At 50.8% G+C, this 15,274-nt stretch overlaps 1 protein-coding gene across 1 annotated transcript in view; it reads left to right on the forward strand.

Annotated features, from left to right (window-relative positions):
* Positions 1–12,668, forward strand: part of trappc10 (trafficking protein particle complex 10) — an 81,569-nt gene extending 68,901 nt beyond the window's left edge. Inside the window, exons 17-18 of the mRNA XM_038801309.1 lie at positions 6–200; positions 12,394–12,668. Coding sequence (XP_038657237.1) covers positions 6–200; positions 12,394–12,632 — 434 coding nt within the window. The 3' untranslated portion in view covers positions 12,633–12,668. The remainder of the gene's footprint in view (positions 1–5; positions 201–12,393) is intronic.
* The last annotated feature ends 2,606 nt before the right edge of the window (positions 12,669–15,274 follow it).

A 15,274-nucleotide genomic window follows, 5' to 3' on the forward strand; every position in this document is an offset into this window, starting at 1 on the left:
TTCAGTTGTTGATAACAGCAGTAACTGGGCAGTGTGTGGGAAGAGTTCCGGGGTTATTTCCATGCCACTTGCTGCTCGTGCCACTCACAAAGTCCGTCTGGAAGTGATGCCTCTGTTTGCTGGATTCCTCCCATTTCCTGACATCCGACTCTTCAAGTACCTCCCGTTCCAGCCCAGCCAATCTGGACAAATGGACACAGGTAAGGGATTGAGGAAGAACGATCCTCACAGGAGATCCTTTGAGAAGGGTAAGGATGTGGAAGGTAACAAGTTGTTTGAAAAAGCTGGTTAGAAGAGAAGGAATAGACACAAAGAGGGAAGGGTGGTACATGTGAGTGAGTAACAATGTTGTACAGGATTCACTCCAGGACTTGACTTTCTCCACTGGGGTCGATTCAATCCTGACTGGTCTCAGCCAGATTAACCCTCAGCCTCAATGAGGTGAAAGCTCGGCTGGGGAGAAAACAGAGCCGCCAACGTTTGGGTTTGAGACAGATCTTACCCCCTTCAGGGAGAGAGAGCGCGAGGCCTTCATCAGCTCTGTCTCAAAGCTAGCCTGCCTTTCTTTGTAGAACTTTCTGGAGAACCGGACAAAGACCTGGATTTCAAAAGAGCTGATTGGCTGCTAGCCAAGTTCATCAAAATGGCATCACGAGACCCTGCCACATAGCACACTGGATGGAGAGGAATCCCCAGTTCAAATAGATCATAGAGTTTGCAGTGCAGAAGGAGGCCATTCGGCCCATCGAGTCTGCACTGCCTCTTTGAAAGAGCACTCTACCCAAGCCCACACCTCCACCCTATCCCCATAACCCAGCAACCCCACTCAACCCCACTCAACCCCCACTCAACCGACACTAAGGGCAATTTAGCATGGCCAATCCACCTAACCTGCACATCTTTGGACTAGTAGCATGCAGTGTTGGGAGGGGGGGGGGGGTCAAATCTGTTGTTTAAACCCAAAATCTGCAATGTTGCAGCAGCCAGCAAGACAGTAATTAAAAGGGGCACGAGGATTTAAAAGAGGTCCGGGCAATTTAGCATGGCCAATCCACCTAACCCGCACATCTTTGGACTGTGGGAGGAAACCGGAGCACCCGGAGGAAACCCACGCACACACAGGGAGGACGTGCAGACTCCACACAGACAGTGACCCAGCCGGGAATCGAACCTGGGACCCTGGAGCTGTGAAGCATTGATGCTAACCACCATGCTACCGTGAGGCCCCATCTTTTAAAGGTGTGTCCTTTGCGTCCCTAGTAGCCTGGCGGAGGATCTTGCTTCAGTGGAAGGATGCGCTTGGGCCCCCCCCCCCCCCCCCCCCCCATACCCACCCCCGGGTTGCTGCTGCTGGCGGCCTATTATCCTACAGTTCTGCCAGGAAGTCTAGGAAAGGCTGCCACCGCCTAAAGAACCCCTGTACTGATCCCCTCATGGCAAATTTCACCCTCTCCAATTTAATGAACCCCGCCATATCATTGATCCAGGTCTCCACGCTTGGGGGCCTCGCATCCTTCCACTGAAGCAAGATCCTCCGCCAGGCTACTAGGGACGCAAAGGACACACCTTTAAAAGATGGGGCCTCACGGTAGCATGGTGGTTAGCATCAATGCTTCACAGCTCCAGGGTCCCAGGTTCGATTCCCGGCTGGGTCACTGTCTGTGTGGAGTCTGCACGTCCTCCCTGTGTGTGCGTGGGTTTCCTCCGGGTGCTCCGGTTTCCTCCCACAGTCCAAAGATGTGCGGGTTAGGTGGATTGGCCATGCTAAATTGCCCATAGTGTAAGGTTAATGGGGGGATTGTTGGGTTACGGGTATGTGGGTTTAAGTAGGGTGATCATTGCTCGGCACAACATCGAGGGCCGAAGGGCCTGTTCTGTGCTGTACTGTTCTATGTTCTATGTTCTATGTTACTTACATCTCCTCAAAAAACTCCGGCAAGTTAGTTAAACACTGTTTCTCCTTTAGAAATCCTTGTTGCCTCTTCCTAATCAACCCACAGTTTTCCACATGTTTCTTAATTCTATCCCGAATAATTGTTTCCAGAAGCTTGCCCACCGCTGATGTTAAACTGACTGCTCTGTAATTTCTGGGGCTATTCCTAAACCTTTCTGGAATAAGGAACGACTGAAAGATTATGGTCAGTGTGCCATAAATTTCCATTCTCACTTCCTTCAATATCCTTGGATGCATCTCATCCTGCCCAGGCACCTTGTCAACTTTCAGTACCGACATGCCCATTCAACACTTCGTCCTTAGCAACTTTGAACCCTTGGAGGGACACAGTTATCTTGTCTGTCTCCATGTCCTGTGCAGCATCTGACTCATTCACAGTATTAATTTAATCTCTCTGCTGTGCTCCCAGCCTCCATGTGTGAATTCCCTCAGCCCCCTCATCGGCCCTGCTACTCCATTTGTCACCCTTTTACTGTCGATTTGCCTATAGAAGACTTTGGGATTCCCTTTTACGTTGACTGACATTTCCCGAATCCCTCTGAACCTTCTGTATTCGTCTTGGTTCTCAACTATATCTTCCAGCTGACACCTGCCGAAGCATACTCTTTCTTCATAATCTTAATTTCTGTCTCCTTTTTCATCCAGGAATCTCTGGATTTGTTTTCCCTCCTATCTTTTTCAAGGGAATATACCTGTACTGTGTCCAGTGTAACCAGCCCGGCTCCCTTCCTTTCCCATTGAAGTCGACTTTCTCCCAGTTAATTATTTGTACTCTGGATTGTCTGTTTTCCTTTTCTACCATCATCTTAAACCTTACAAAACAATTATAGAATTTATAGTGCTGAAGGAGGCAATTCGGCCTATCAGGTCTGCACTGGCCAATCCACCTAACCTGCACATCTTTGGACTGTGGGAGGAAACCGGAGCACCCAGAGGAAACCCACACACACACGGGGAGAACGTGCAAACTCCGTGCAGTGACCCAGCCGGGAATCAAACCTGGGACCCTGGAGCTGTGAAGCAACAGTGCTTTTTTTGTTTAAATAATTTTTATTGAGATTTTCGTAAACATATCAAACACAGAAAATAACAACAAGAAAACAATATTACCAACATCAACAAGAAAAACACACTAACACCCAAAACCAAACCCCCCCCCCCCGTAACTACACAAAGAAGAAATAGATAAACACCCGGCATATTCAATAAACACATACACATTTCTCCCTTCCGCCGAAACAACCCCCCCCCCCCATACCCACCCCCGGGTTGCTGCTGCTGGCGGCCTATTATCCTACAGTTCTGCCAGGAAGTCTAGGAAAGGCTGCCACCGCCTAAAGAACCCCTGTACTGATCCCCTCATGGCAAATTTCACCCTCTCCAATTTAATGAACCCCGCCATATCATTGATCCAGGTCTCCACGCTTGGGGGCCTCGCATCCTTCCACTGAAGCAAGATCCTCCGCCAGGCTACTAGGGATGCAAAGGCCAGAACACGGGCCTCTTTCGCCTCCTGCACCACTGGCTCCACTGCAGTGAAGCAACAGTGCTAACCACTGTGCTGCCGTGCTGCCCCAATGATCACTGTCTCCTAAATGAACGAGCTGGTTTAGCACAGGGCTAAATGGCTGACTTTTAAAGCAGACCAAGGCAGGCCAGCAGCACAGTTCAATTCCCGTACCAGCCTCCCCGAACAGGTGCCAGAATGTGGTGACTAAGGGCTTTTCACAGTAACTTCATTGAAGCCTACTTGTGACAATAAGCGATTTTCATTTCCCCCACTGAGATTCGATCTGCTTGGCCCACCTCGTTTTTCAGAACCAGGTCAAGCAGTGCATCCGTTCTTGTTGGACGCGACACAAACTGCGTCTCAGAGCTCTGCAATCTCTCACCATTTATATCATCTTTTTTTATTCTTCCTGCCAAAAGGGACAATTTCACATTTACCCACATTGTACTCCATTGACTTTCAGTGACTTTTACCCACTCACGGAACCTATCCATGTCCTTCTGTCGACTCCTTATGTCCTCTTCACAACTTACTTTCCTACCTATCTTTGTGTCACCAGCAAATTTCACAACCAGATCTTCAGTCCCTTCATCCAAGTCATTGATATAAATTTGAAATAGTTGAGGCCCCAGCTCTGATCCCTGTAGTACTCCACTCAACATATCGGGGCAGCACGGTAGCATGGTGGTTAGCATAAATGCTTCACAGCTCCAGGGTCCCAGGTTCGATTCCCGGCTGGGTCACTCTGTGCGGAGTCTGCACGTCCTCCCCGTGTCTGCGTGGGTTTCCTCCGGGTGCTCCGGTTTCCTCCCACAGTCCAAAGATGTGCGGGTTAGGTGGATTGGCCATGCTAAATTGCCCGTAGTGTCCTAAAAAAAGTAAGGTTAAGGGGGGGGGGTTGTTGGGTTACGGGTATAGGGTGGATACGTGGGTTTGAGTAGGGTGATCATTGCTCAGCACAACATCGAGGGCCGAAGGGCCTGTTCTGTGCTGTACTGTTCTATAATCTTCTATATCCTGCAAACCAGGAGAAGACCCATTTGTGCCGACTCTGTTTGCTGTTATTCGCCAATCTTCAATCCTGCCAATATGTTATCCTCCACACCGTGATCCTTTATTTACAGAATAACTAGGAGCAGGGGTAGGCCATCTGGCCCTTCGAGCCTGAAATAACCTTTGAAGTGGCACCTTATCAAATACCTTCTAGAAATCTAAGTTCCCCTTTATCCACATCATGTGATTCCTTCAAAGAAGTCCAATAAATTGATTAAACATGATTTCCTTTTCGCAAAACCATGTTGACTCTGCGAGGTAGCACAGTGGTTAGCACTGCTGCCTCACAGCACCAGGGACCCGGTTTGATTCCAATCTCGGGTGACCGTCTGTGTGGAGTCTGCACGTTTTCCCTGTGTCTGCGTGGGTTTCCTCCGGATGTGCAGGTTAGGTGGATTGGCCATGCTAAATTGCCAAATAGCCTCCTTCTGCACTGTAGGGATTCTGTGATGGCCTTGGATGTTTCTTTGACTCTTTGTAAGTGTCCTGCTATAGCATCTTTAATAACAGCTTCTAACATTTTCACTGTGACAGTTTTTGACGAACTGGCCAACAGTTTCCTACTTTCTGTCTCCCTCCCTTTCTGAATAATGAAGTTACATTTGCTATTTTCCAAATTAATAGAACCTTCCCTGAATCGAAGGAATTTTGGAAAATTTAAATCAATGCATCAACTATCTCGCCACTTCTTTCAAAATCCTATGGTGAAGTCCATCAGCACCGGGAGATTTCTCAGCCCGCAGCTTAACAATTTACTCAGTGCCACTTCCCTGGTGATTGTAAATTTCCTCCCTTCCTCAGTCCCTCCCATTTCCAGATTTCCTTCAGAGCTGTTCAATTCATTGGCCAGCTCCATATTCTCCATTATTGGTTCCCCAGACTCCCTTTCTATCGGATCAAAACTCAATTTGTTAACTCTTCTCTCATTTTAAATATCAACAGAAACTCCCTGTCTGTTTATGTATTTCTATTCCCCCGTACTCTAATTTGTGCCTTCTCATTAATCATTTTGTCATTCTTTGTATTTTTTATATTCTTTCCAATCTTCTGAGCCGTCTTTCTGCAATTCTATACTTTATTTCTAGTTTAATACTGTCTTACCTCAGGGCAGCACGGTGGCGCAGTGGTTAGCACTGCTGCCTCACGGTGCCGAGGTTCCAGGTTCGATCCCGGCTCTGGGTCACTGTCCGTGTGGAGTTTGCACATTCTTCCCGTGTTTACGTGGGTTTCGCCCCCACAACCAAAAAAATGTGGCAGCTAGGTGGATTGGCCACGCTAAATTGCCCCTTAATTGGAAAAAAATAATTGGGTACTCTAAAATAAAAATAATAAAATACTGTCTTACCTGCAACTCCATCAATCTGCAAACTTGCTAATCAGACCACCTATACCTTCCTCCAGATCATTTATGTATATCACAAACATCAGTGATCCGAGCATGGATCCCTGTGGAACACCACTAGTCACCTTTCTCCATTTTGAGACTCTCCCTTCCACCACTACTCTCTGTCTCCTGTTGCCCAGCCAGTTCTTTATCCATCCAGCCAGTACACCCTGAACCCCATGCGACTTCACTTTTTCCATCAACCTGCCATGGGAAACTTTAGCAAACGCTTTACTGAAGTCCATGTATATGACATCTACAGCCCTTCCCTCATCAATTAACTTTGTCACTTCCTCAAAGAATTCTATTAGGTTTGTAAGACATGACCTTCCCTGCACAAAACCATGCTGTCTATCACTGATAAGTCTATTTTCTTCCAAATGTGAATAGATCCTATCACTCAGTATCTTCTCCAACAGTTTGCCTACAACTGACGTCAAGCTCACAGGTCTATAATTCCCTGGATTATCCCTGCCATCCTTCTTAAACAAAGGGACAACATTAGCAATTCTCCAGTCCTCCGGGACCTCACCCGTGCTCAAGGATGCTGCAAAGATATCTGTTAAGACCCCAGCTATTTCAACCCTCGCTTCCCTCAATCAACCTGGGATAGATACCATCCGGTCCTGGGGACTTGTCCACCTTAATGCCTTTTAGAATACCCAAAACTTCCCCCTTCCTTATATCAACTTGACCTAGAGTGTTTAAACATCCATCCCTAACCTCAACATCCGTCATGTCCCTCTCCTTTGTGAATACCAATGCAAAGTACTCATTAAGAATCTCACCCATTTCCTCTGACTCCACGCATAAATTCCCTCTTTTGTCTTTGAGTGGGCCAATCTTTTCTCTAGTTACCCTCTTGCTCTTTATATAAGAATCAAAGGCTTTGGGATTTTCCTTAACCCTGTTCGCCAAAGATATTTCATGACCCCTTTTAGCCCTCTTTATTGCGCGTTTGAGATTTGTCCTACTTTCCCGATATTCCTCCAAAGCTTCATCAGTTTTCAGTCGCCTAGATCTTACGTATGCTTCCTTTTTCATCTTAGCTAGTCTCACAATTCCACCCGTCATCCATGGTTCCCTAATCTTGCCATTTCTATCCCTCATTTTCACAGGAACATGTCTGTCCTGCACTCTAATCAACCTTTCCTTAAAAGACTCCCACATTTCAAATGTGGATTTACCCTTAAACAGCCGCTCCCAATCCATATTCCCTAGCTCCTGCCGAATTTTGTTATACTTGGCCTTTCCCCAATTTAGCACTCTTCCTTTAGGACCACTGTCGTCTTTGTCCATGAGTATTCTAAAACTTACGGAATTGTGATCGCTATTCCCAAAGTAATCACCGACTGAAACTTCAACCACCTGGCCGGGATCATTCCCCAATACCAGGTCCAGTATGGCCCCTTCCCGAGTTGGACTATTTACATACTGCTCTAAAAAACTCTCCTGGATGCTCCTTACAAATTCTGCTCCATCTACACCTCCAACACTACATGAGTCCCATTCAATGTTGGGGAGGTTAAAATCTCCCATCACGACCACCCTATTGCTCCTACATTTTTCTATAATCTGTCTACATATTTGTACCTCTACTTCACGCTCGCTTCTGGAGGCCTGTAGTAAAGTCCCAACAATGTTCCTGCACCCTTCCTATTTCTTAGCTCTACCCATATTGCCTCAGTGCTCGAATCCTCCATCGTGCCCTCCTTAATCACAGCTGTGATATCATCTCTGACCAGTAATGCAACTCCTCCACCCCTTCTACCTCCCTCTCTATCCCTCCTGAAACGTCAATATCCTGGAATATTTAGTTGCCAGTCCTGCCCTTCCCTCAACCAAGTCTCAGTAATACCAATAACATCATATTCCTAGGTACTAATCCAGGCCCGAAGATCATCTGCCTTACCTGCTACACTTCTCGCATTAAAACAAATGCACCTCAGAAGACCTGTCCCTTTGCGTTCATCATCTCTTCCCTGTCTACTCTTCCCCTTAGTCACATTGAGTTTATTGTCTCGTACCTTACTGGCTTTAGTTGCTGCCTCTTTACTGACCTCTAACATCCTAATCTGGTTCCCATCCCCCTGCCACATTAGTTTAAAACCTCCCCAACAGTGTTAGCAAAAGCACCCCCTAGGACATTGGTTCCAGTCCTGCCCAGGTGTAGACCCCATCTGATTTGTAATCGTCCCACCGCCCCCCAGAACCGGTTCCAATGTCCCAAACATCTGAACCTCTCCCTCCTGCACCATCTCTCAAGCCACGTATTCATTCTAACTATTCTTGAATTTCTACTTGTGGGGACGTGTCTGTCACTGTATAACACTGGGGTACAGTACTGGTGGGGATGGGTCTGTCTCTGTATAACACTGGGGTACGGTACCGGTAGGGACGGGTCTGTCGCTGTATAATACTGGGGTACAGTACTGGTGGGGACGGGTCTGTCACTGTATAACACTGGGGTACAGTACTGGTGGGGATGGGTCTGTCTCTGTATAACACTGGGGTACGGTACTGGTGGGGACGGGTCTGTCGCTGTATAACACTGGGGTACAGTACTGGTGGGGATGGGTCTGTCACTGTATAACACTGGGGTACAGTACTGGTGGGGACGGGTCTGTCGCTGTGTAACACTGGGGTACAGTACTGGTGGGGATGGGTCTGTCTCTGTATAACACTGGGGTACAGTACTGATGGGGACGGGTCTGTCACTGTATAACCCTGGGGTACAGTACTGGTGGGGACGGGTCTGTCACTGTATAACACTGGGGTACAGTACCAGTGGGGATGGGTCTGTCACTGTATAACCCTGGGGTACAGTACTGGTGGGGATGGGTCTGTCACTGTATAACCCTGGGGTACAGTACTGGTGGGGATGGGTTATCTCTGTATAACACTGGGGTACAGTACTGGTGGGGACGGGTCTGTCACTGTATAACACTGGGGTGCAGTACTGGTGGAGACGGGTCTGTCACTGTATAACACTGGGGTACAGTACTGGTGGAGACGGGTCTGTCACTGTCTGTCACTGTATAACACTGGGGTACAGTACTGGTGGGGACAGGTCAGTCACAATAACACTGGAGTACAGTACTAGTGGGGACGGGTCTGTCACTAGAACACTGGGGTACAGTACTGGTGGGGTTGGGTCTGTCACTGTATAACACTGGGGTACAGTACTGGTGGGGATGGGTCTGTCACTGTATAACACTGGGGTACAGTAATGGTGGGGACGGGTCTGTCACTTTATAACAATGGGGTACAGTACTGGTGGGGATGGGTCTGTCACTGTATAACACTAGGGTACAGTACTGATGGGGACGGGTCTGTCACTGTATAACACTGGGGTACAGTACTGATGGGGATGGGTCTGTCACTGTATAACACTGGGGTACAGTACTGGTGGAGACGGGTCTGTCACTGTATAACACTGGGGTACTGTACTGGTGGGATGGGTCTGTCACTGTATAACACTGGGGTACAGTACTGGTGGGGACTGGTCTGTCACTGTACAACACTGGGGTACAGTACTTGATGGGGATGGGTCTGTCAATGTATAACACTGGGGTACAGTACTGGTGGGGATGGGTCTGTCGCTGTATAACACTGAGGTACAGTACTGGTGGGATGGGTCTGTCACTGTATAACACTGGGGTACAGTACTGGTGGGAATGGGTCTGTTACTGTATAACACTGGGGTACAGTACTGGTGGGGACTGGTCTGTCACTGTATAACACTGGGGTATAGTACTGGTGGGGACGGGTCTGTCGCTGTATAACACTGGGGTACAGTACTGGTGGGGACGGGTCTGTCACTGTATAACACTGGGGTACAGTACTGGTGGGGACAGGTCTGTCACTGTATAACACTGGGGTACAGTACTGGTTGGGATGGGTCTGTCACTGTATAACACTGGGGTACAGTACTGGTGGGGACGGGTCTGTCACTGTATAACACTGGGGTACTGTACTCGTGGGGACGGGTCTGTCACTGTATAACACTGGGTACAGTACCTGTGGGGATGGGTCTGTCACTGTATAACACTGGGGTACAGTACCTGTGGGGATGGGTCTGTCACTGTATAACACTGGGGTACAGTACTGGTGGGGATGGGTCTGTCACTGTATAACACTGGGATACAGTACTGGTGGGGACGGGTCTGTCACTGTATAACACTGGGGTACAGTACTGGTGGGGACGGGTCTGTCACTGTATAACACTGGGGTACAGTACTGGTGGGGATGGGTCTGTCGCTGTATAACACTGGGTACAATACTGGTGGGGACGGGTCTGTCACTGTATAACACTGGGGTACAGTACTGGTGGGGATGGGTCTGTCACTGTGTAACACTGGGGTACAGTATGGTGGGGTCAGATCTGTCACTGTATAACACTGGGGTACAGTACTGGTGGGGACGGGTCTGTCACTGTATAACACTGGGGTACAGTACTGGTAGGGACAGGTCTGTCACTGTATAACACTGGGGTACAGTACTGGTGGAGACGGGTCTGTCACTGTATAACACTGGGGTACAGTACTTGATGGGGATGGGTCTGTCAATGTATAACACTGGGGTACAGTACTGGTGGGGATGGGTCTGTCGCTGTATAACACTGAGGTACAGTACTGGTGGGATGGGTCTGTCACTGTATAACACTGGGGTACAGTACTGGTGGGAATGGGTCTGTTACTGTATAACACTGGGGTACAGTACTGGTGGGGACTGGTCTGTCACTGTATAACACTGGGGTATAGTACTGGTGGGGACGGGTCTGTCGCTGTATAACACTGGGGTACAGTACTGGTGGGGACGGGTCTGTCACTGTATAACACTGGGGTACAGTACTGGTGGGGACAGGTCTGTCACTGTATAACACTGGGGTACAGTACTGGTTGAGATGGGTCTGTCACTGTATAACACTGGGGTACAGTACTGGTGGGGACGGGTCTGTCACTGTATAACACTGGGGTACTGTACTCGTGGGGATGGGTCTGTCACTGTATAACACTGGGGTACAGTACTGGTGGGGACTGGTCTGTCACTATAACACTGGGGTATAGTACTGGTGGGGACGGGTCTGTCGCTGTATAACACTGGGGTACAGTACTGGTGGGGACGGGTCTGTCACTGTATAACACTGGGGTACAGTACTGGTGGGGACAGGTCTGTCACTGTATAACACTGGGGTACAGTACTGGTTGGGATGGGTCTGTCACTGTATAACACTGGGGTACAGTACTGGTGGGGACGGGTCTGTCACTGTATAACACTGGGGTACTGTACTCGTGGGGACGGGTCTGTCACTGTATAACACTGGGGTACAGTACCTGTGGGGATGGGTCTGTCACTGTATAACACTGGGGTACAGTACTGGTGGGGACGGGTCTGTCACTGTATAACACTGGGGTACAGTACTGGTGGGGATGGGTCTGTCACTGTGTAACACTGGGGTACAGTATGGTGGGGTCAGATCTGTCACTGTATAACACTGGGGTACAGTACTGGTGGGGACGGGTCTGTCACTGTATAACACTGGGGTACAGTACTGGTGGGGACAGGTCTGTCACTGTATAACACTGGGGTACAGTACTGGTGGGGATGGGTCTGTCACTGTATAACACTGGGGTACAGTACTGGTGGAGACGGGTCTGTCACTGTATAACACTGGGGTACAGTACTTGATGGGGATGGGTCTGTCAATGTATAACACTGGGGTACAGTACTGGTGGGGATGGGTCTGTCGCTGTATAACACTGGGGTACAGTACTGGTGGGAATGGGTCTGTTACTGTATAACACTGGGGTACAGTACTGGTGGGGACTGGTCTGTCACTGTATAACACTGGGGTATAGTACTGGTGGGGACGGGTCTGTCGCTGTATAACACTGGGGTACAGTACTGGTAGGGACGGGTCTGTCACTGTATAACACTGGGGTACAGTACTGGTGGGGACGGGTCTGTCACTGTATAACACTGGGGTACAGTACTGGTGGGGACAGGTCTGTCACTGTATAACACTGGGGTACAGTACTGGTTGGGATGGGTCTGTCACTGTATAACACTGGGGTACAGTACTGGTGGGGACGGGTCTGTCACTGTATAACACTGGGGTACTGTACTCGTGGGGACGGGTCTGTCACTGTATAACACTGGGGTACAGTACCTGTGGGGATGGGTCTGTCACTGTATAACACTGGGGTACAGTACTGGTGGGGATGGGTCTGTCACTGTATAACACTGGGATACAGTACTGGTGGGGACGGGTCTGTCACTGTATAACACTGGGGTACAGTACTGGTGGGGACGGGTCTGTCACTGTATAACACTGGGGTACAGTACTGGTGGGGATGGGTCTGTCGCTGTATAACACTGGGTTACAGTATGGTGGGGTCAGATCTGTCACTGTATAACACTGGGATACAGTACTGGTGGGGACGGGTCATGGTTATTTCTGGTCTGATTGTCTTGTGTCTGTCTCTGCAGATAGTTTGATTGAGAACGACACCTTGTCCTTGGACAGGAACCTCGATGACCAGGTTGACAGCAGCAGTTTGAGGAGCCGGGGAAGCACCCATTCCTCGGGCAGCAGTGAGCACAAGGGTGTGCCGATGCCACGCTTATTACCATTCTCAACTGGACAGGTCTTCAATACTAGTGCCAGCATGCAGATCCTAGTGATTCCAAGTCAGGATGAGCACATGTTGGAGATTAATGTAACCTGACTACCATCAATGGGTTAACTGCTCAGTAACGTTATGTAGCAGTGCTCTGTGATGGAAGGATCCTCTGTAATGTACAGTGATGTTACAGCTTTCCATAACATGACAGTGCTGTAGTGTAACGTGAGCAGAGCTATCACCCTGTGTAAATATTGCTGTACAGTATGTTAATGTGGGAGTGGTGTCTTTATGTTCAGTCTCTGTATCAGTTACACTGAAAAAATAGTGACTTTCTTTAAAATGAGAAAGACGTGATGTGATTTGATACCAAAGTCACTTTGTAGGAGCTGTTTGGTCCCTTGCACTACTCCACAAAACCTGCACTGTCTCGGCACTCCAGCTGTACATATCCTCATATTCGGGTCCCAGGAGTGACCCAGGAGTCTATTCCCACTCCTGTGCGAGACTGCCCCTCAAACTAGTGCCAGAGCGAAGTTGCAAAACTGTGTGGCTCTCCGTGTCGCCCTGTGTGTGGCTCTCCGTGTCACCCTGCGTTGGGTCTCCGTGTCGCCCTGCGTTCTCTCTCCATGTCGCCCTGCGTTCTCTCTCCATGTCGCCCTGCGTTCTCTCTCCATGTCGCCCTGCGTTCTCTCTCCATGTCGCCCTGCGTTCTCTCTCCGTGTCGCCCTGCGTTCGCTCTCCATGTCGCCCTGTGTTGGGTCTCCGTGTCGCCCTGCGTTCTCTCTCCATGTCGCCCTGCGTTCTCTCTCCATGTCGCCCTGCGTTCTCTCTCCATGTCGCCCTGCGTTCTCTCTCCATGTCGCCCTGCGTTCTCTCTCCATGTCGCCCTGCGTTCTCTCTCCATGTCGCCCTGCGTTCTCTCTCCATGTCGCCCTGCGTTCTCTCTCCATGTCGCCCTGCGTTCTCTCTCCATGTCGCCCTGCGTTCTCTCTCCATGTCGCCCTGCGTTGGGTCTCCGTGTCGCCCTGCGTTCTCTCTCCATGTCGCCCTGCGTTCTCTCTCCATGTCGCCCTGCGTTCTCTCTCCATGTCGCCCTGTGTTGGGTCTCCGTGTCGCCCTGCGTTCTCTCTCCATGTCGCCCTGCGTTCTCTCTCCATGTCGCCCTGTGTTGGGTCTCCGTGTCGCCCTGCGTTCTCTCTCCATGTCGCCCTGTGTTGGGTCTCCGTGTCGCCCTGCGTTCTCTCTCCGTGTCGCCCTGCGTTCTCTCTCCGTGTCGCCCTGCGTTCGCTCTCCATGTCGCCCTGTGTTGGGTCTCCGTGTCGCCCTGCGTTCTCTCTCCATGTCGCCCTGCGTTCTCTCTCCGTGTCGCCCTGCGTTCTCTCTCCATGTCGCCCTGCGTTCTCTCTCCATGTCGCCCTGTGTTCTCTCTCCATGTCGCCCTGCGTTCCCTCTCCATGTCGCCCTGCGTTCCCTCTCCATGTCGCCCTGCGTTGGGTCTCCGTGTCGCCCTGCGTTCTCTCTCCGTGTCGCCCTGCGTTCTCTCTCCGTGTCGCCCTGCGTTCTCTCTCCGTGTCGCCCTGCGTTCTCTCTCCGTGTCGCCCTGCGTTCTCTCTCCGTGTCGCCCTGCGTTCTCTCTCCGTGTCGCCCTGCGTTCTCTCTCCGTGTCGCCCTGCGTTCTCTCTCCATGTCGCCCTGCGTTCCCTCTCCATGTCGCCCTGTGTTCTCTCTCCATGTCGCCCTGCGTTCTCTCTCCATGTCGCCCTGCGTTGGGTCTCCGTGTCGCCCTGCGTTCTCTCTCCATGTCGCCCTGCGTTCGCTCTCCATGTCGCCCTGCGTTCGCTCTCCATGTCGCCCTGTGTTCTCTCTCCATGTCGCCCTGCGTTCTCTCTCCATGTCGCCCTGCGTTCGCTCTCCATGTCGCCCTGCGTTCGCTCTCCATGTCGCCCTGTGTTCGCTCTCCATGTCGCCCTGTGTTCTCTCTCCATGTCGCCCTGTGTTCTCTCTCCGTGTCGCCCTGCGTTCTCTCTCCGTGTCGCCCTGCGTTCGCTCTCCATGTCGCCCTGCGTTCCCTCTCCATGTCGCCCTGCGTTCCCTCTCCATGTCGCCCTGCGTTCTCTCTCCATGTCGCCCTGCGTTCTCTCTCCATGTCGCCCTGCGTTCTCTCTCCATGTCGCCCTGCGTTCTCTCTCCATGTCGCCCTGTGTTCTCTCTCCGTGTCGCCCTGCGTTCTCTCTCCGTGTCGCCCTGCGTTCTCTCTCCGTGTCGCCCTGTGTTGGGTCTCCGTGTCGCCCTGCGTTCTCTCTCCATGTCGCCCTGTGTTCTCTCTCCGTGTCGCCCTGCGTTCTCTCTCCATGTCGCCCTGCGTTCTCTCTCCATGTCGCCCTGTGTTCTCTCTCCATGTCGCCCTGCGTTCCCTCTCCATGTCGCCCTGCGTTCCCTCTCCATGTCGCCCTGCGTTGGGTCTCCGTGTCGCCCTGCGTTCTCTCTCCGTGTCGCCCTGCGTTCTCTCTCCGTGTCGCCCTGTGTTCTCTCTCCGTGTCGCCCTGCGTTCTCTCTCCGTGTCGCCCTGTGTTCTCTCTCCGTGTCGCCCTGCGTTCTCTCTCCATGTCGCCCTGCGTTCTCTCTCCATGTCGCCCTGTGTTCTCTCTCCATGTCGCCCTGCGTTCTCTCTCCGTGTCGCCCTGCGTTCTCTCTCCGTGTCGCCCTGCGTTCTCTCTCCGTGTCGCCCTGCGTTCTCTCTCCGT

The sequence above is a fragment of the Scyliorhinus canicula genome, chromosome 7 (genome assembly GCF_902713615.1).
Source record: "Scyliorhinus canicula chromosome 7, sScyCan1.1, whole genome shotgun sequence".
In the NCBI taxonomy this organism is placed as follows: domain Eukaryota; kingdom Metazoa; phylum Chordata; class Chondrichthyes; order Carcharhiniformes; family Scyliorhinidae; genus Scyliorhinus; species Scyliorhinus canicula.